At 66.3% G+C, this 3,150-nt stretch overlaps 1 protein-coding gene across 2 annotated transcripts in view; it reads left to right on the plus strand.

Annotated features, from left to right (window-relative positions):
• BOK (BCL2 family apoptosis regulator BOK) overlaps window positions 1–3,150 on the plus strand; it is a 9,859-nt gene that overhangs the window by 270 nt on the left and 6,439 nt on the right. For both annotated transcript variants that reach the window (XM_014582809.2, XM_027767000.1), the window contains exon 2: window positions 375–503. In XM_014582809.2, the coding sequence (XP_014438295.2) occupies window positions 375–503 (129 nt within the window). The remainder of the gene's footprint in view (window positions 1–374; window positions 504–3,150) is intronic.

The raw sequence follows: 3,150 nt of genomic DNA on the forward strand, positions 1-3,150 counted from the left end.
CGCCCGCCTCGATGGGGGGGGGGGGGGGGGGGCCCCTGCCTCTCCTGGGTCTGCACTGGCTGCCTGCCCTGGCCTTCCTGTCCCCCAGGGGTGTCTCAGCTGTGAGTCATCAAGCAGACACTCTCAGGATTCCCGCCCTACCGGCCTGGCTGGCTTGGCCCCGAGCTGGCCTGGGCAGAGGCACCCAGCGCCCACATGCCTCGCCTCTGTGTCCTTCCCCTAGGGGCCGGTGGGGTCAGGTGGGTTAGGGGTCACACAGGTCATGGGCGGTCAGCTGCAGCCAGTGCAGGGCAGGTCCCTGCCAACAGGGCTGACGCCGAAGCCTGAGCGGGCCGGAGCTGCGGGGCTGCCTCTGAGCCTGCGTGCCCACGCAGGTGACGAGCTGGAGCTGATCCGGCCTAGCGTCTACCGTGACGTGGCGCGCCAGCTGCACATCCCCCTGCAGTCGGAGCCCGTGGTGACCGACGCCTTCCTGGCCGTGGCCGGCCACATCTTCTCTGCAGGTAGGCCTGGCACATCCACTCGGATCTCTGGTAGGGCCCGGGGGCTGTGGGTTGGCCAGGCTTATAGGGGCACCCGTGACCCGGGCAGCAGGCATGCTGACTGCGGGGCTGCCCCCGTTGTGGGGCTGTCTGCAGCTGTGACCGATCTGCTCTGAACCCACCTGACTCAGACACTGCCCTGTGGTGCCTCTGCTGGTTCTGAGGACACTGGCCCGCCAGGCAGTGGGCAGGGGCTGTCATGCAGTGGGCTCTGGCACAGCTGGCCAGGCTCCTGCACGTGGCCCCCGTGGGGCGTGGGCCTCTGGCAGCAGCGCGGGTGGGTCCCATCCCTAAGGTGGAGCTGGAGTCACGGGGCTGCAGAGCCCTGCTGGTCAGGCTGTCTCAGGGCCGGGGGTACCATGGACAGGGACTGAGGAGGTGGGCGTCCCAGGAGGGCCTTGCTGGGGCGTCTTCCAAGGACAGACACACGGCCCCTGCTGGCTGTGCCCAGGCTCTTCGGTGGCCCTTCTGGGCATCTCCAATTCTGCCCGTCAGCTCCTGTGCCTCCCCACTGTCCTGGCTGCCCACTCGGGTCCTTCTGCAGCTTGTCTGCCCCACGTCCCCCGTGGGTTGTGCTGCTGTGCAGCTCCCTCTGGTCTGACTTGCTCACCTCATCCCACCCTGGAGGCCTGAACCCTCGGTCTCGTCTCCATCCTGGCCCCCATGGCCACAGCTCTGCTGTGGGGGCTGAAGCCCTGGCCCGATGTGGCACCTCCGCCCTCAGCAGATCCCTGGGCTGTTTATGAGCGCTGCAAGTGCTGGGCGTGGTCTGGCAGGGGACCCTGGGATGAAGGAGTCTGAAGCCTGGGCAAGGAGGGCCATACCCCTGGGCTCCCTGCAGGGAGGGGGTGCCTGGAGGCCCCAGCCACAGGGAGGCCCCACCCATCCTGGGGTGGTCTGGGTCTGCTGTGGGTAGCTGGTGGCCATGGCCCACTCCTCCAGCCAGTTTCCTCGCTTTGGGGTGGTCCTGGCGTAGCGGGGCTCTGGGGCAGGAGGCAGAGGGTGCCAGGGAAGCCCCAGCCCCACTGTAGGAAGTCCAGCCCACACCCTGCGGGGACTGCAGGCCAGGGGCCACCTCTGCCCACCTAAAGCCGAGGAGAAAAGATTTAGAATGGCCCGGCCCTCTGACCACGTATTGACCCCAGTGACCTCCCCAAGGAGGCTCCTCCAGCCCTAAGGGGAGGCCAGTGGCCCAGAAACAGGGCTTGCTTGGTTGCCACCGCTGACTTCCCTAAACACGGCGGGGAGGAAGGAGACAACTGGGAAGACAAGGGAGGGTCTGGTCTCTGGTCCTGTTCCCAGAGTCGCCCCGTTGCCACAGCATGCACTAGTGGCCCTAGAGCAGGTGACCTAGCGCAGGGTTGCGGCATCATGTGAAGTGGGCCAGTGCCAGGCAGTAGGTGTCCCCTGCCCAGTGCTCCCGGGTGACCCCAGAGCCCAGACTACTCGAGAGGCTGTCAGGCTACCTCGTTCAGGGTGCCCTGGGCCCCCACGTGCTAGTGGCAGGCCACGGGTGAAGGTCCTGGCACCTGCTCTGCCCAGGGCAGGCAGTATGCCTGGGACAGGCTGAAGAGCACTGTGTTGGGAGTGCACTGGGCAGGGGCAGGTGGGTTGCAGCCACCCAGGTGGCGGGTAGCCAGTGGGGCAGGGCGCCCGGGAAGGAGGGCAGGGGGGCAGGGCTGGGGCCCTGGGCTGATGACCACCCTGGCCCTCCCTGGCCCTCTGGCGCTGGCGTGTGGGTGGCGGCCTGCCCAAGCGTCTGTGCCGCTTTACGAGCTGCAGGCAGGCTGGCTCTCGTGGACGCTCATTCCTGAGGATGAGGCTCTGGCTGCTGGGGGCTGGGGGAGGTATGGCCCTGGGTGGGGTGGTGACCCAGGACGGAGCAGCCCCGCTGCCCCTGCCCCCACCCCTCGGCTGAGACATGCCTGAGTGTGGAGGCCGGGAGGGGTGTCCCTGTGGCTGTTTCACTGCATATTTCAGCTTGAATCTTGGGGGTTTTGTTGGAATACTGGAGCAGGGCCTGCCCTTCTGGTGTCGCCACCCCAGCCAGCATCAGCAGGCTAATCCCTGCAGCCCGTGTCTGCCCTGTTGCCACTCGGCGGGGCCTGGCCTAACTCACAGCTCATTCCTTAACTTCTGCGTGTGAGTGGGGCCAGAGTTGTACCGCTGAGCCTGGGCTCCCAGGCCTGCCCCTTCTGCTGCCAGCTGGTTCACAGGCCATCCTGTGGCTGTCCCTGGCATGTCCCCTCACCCATCCCGGAGTCTAAGGACGCTCCGTCTACAGTGCGAGCTGAGGCACTTGCTGGCTCCATCCCTCTCGACCCCGCAGGGGAGCCAGCCCAGCCTGTGGCCCTCTGGCTCTGGGGTAGGGGTGAGGCTGGCAGGACAGGCAGCCCCCCCCCACCCCGTGGCCTCTCTGTCTCTAGTCCTGAATGGCAGAACAGCCGAGCCATGAAGGACTGTTTTACCTTAGGTTTCCGAGTTCCTGCCAGCGGGAAAACTTATTTAAAAGTTGGCGGCATAGGGAACCAGCAGTTAGCGTAATGGCTGTGTCGCTGGACTCTCACATAGTCGAACGCAGGTCGTGTCCCCGACCCAGTCGCTTGAA

This window comes from Tupaia chinensis, unplaced genomic scaffold (assembly GCF_000334495.1).
Source record: "Tupaia chinensis unplaced genomic scaffold, TupChi_1.0 Scaffold143823_1, whole genome shotgun sequence".
Lineage (NCBI taxonomy): Eukaryota > Metazoa > Chordata > Mammalia > Scandentia > Tupaiidae > Tupaia > Tupaia belangeri.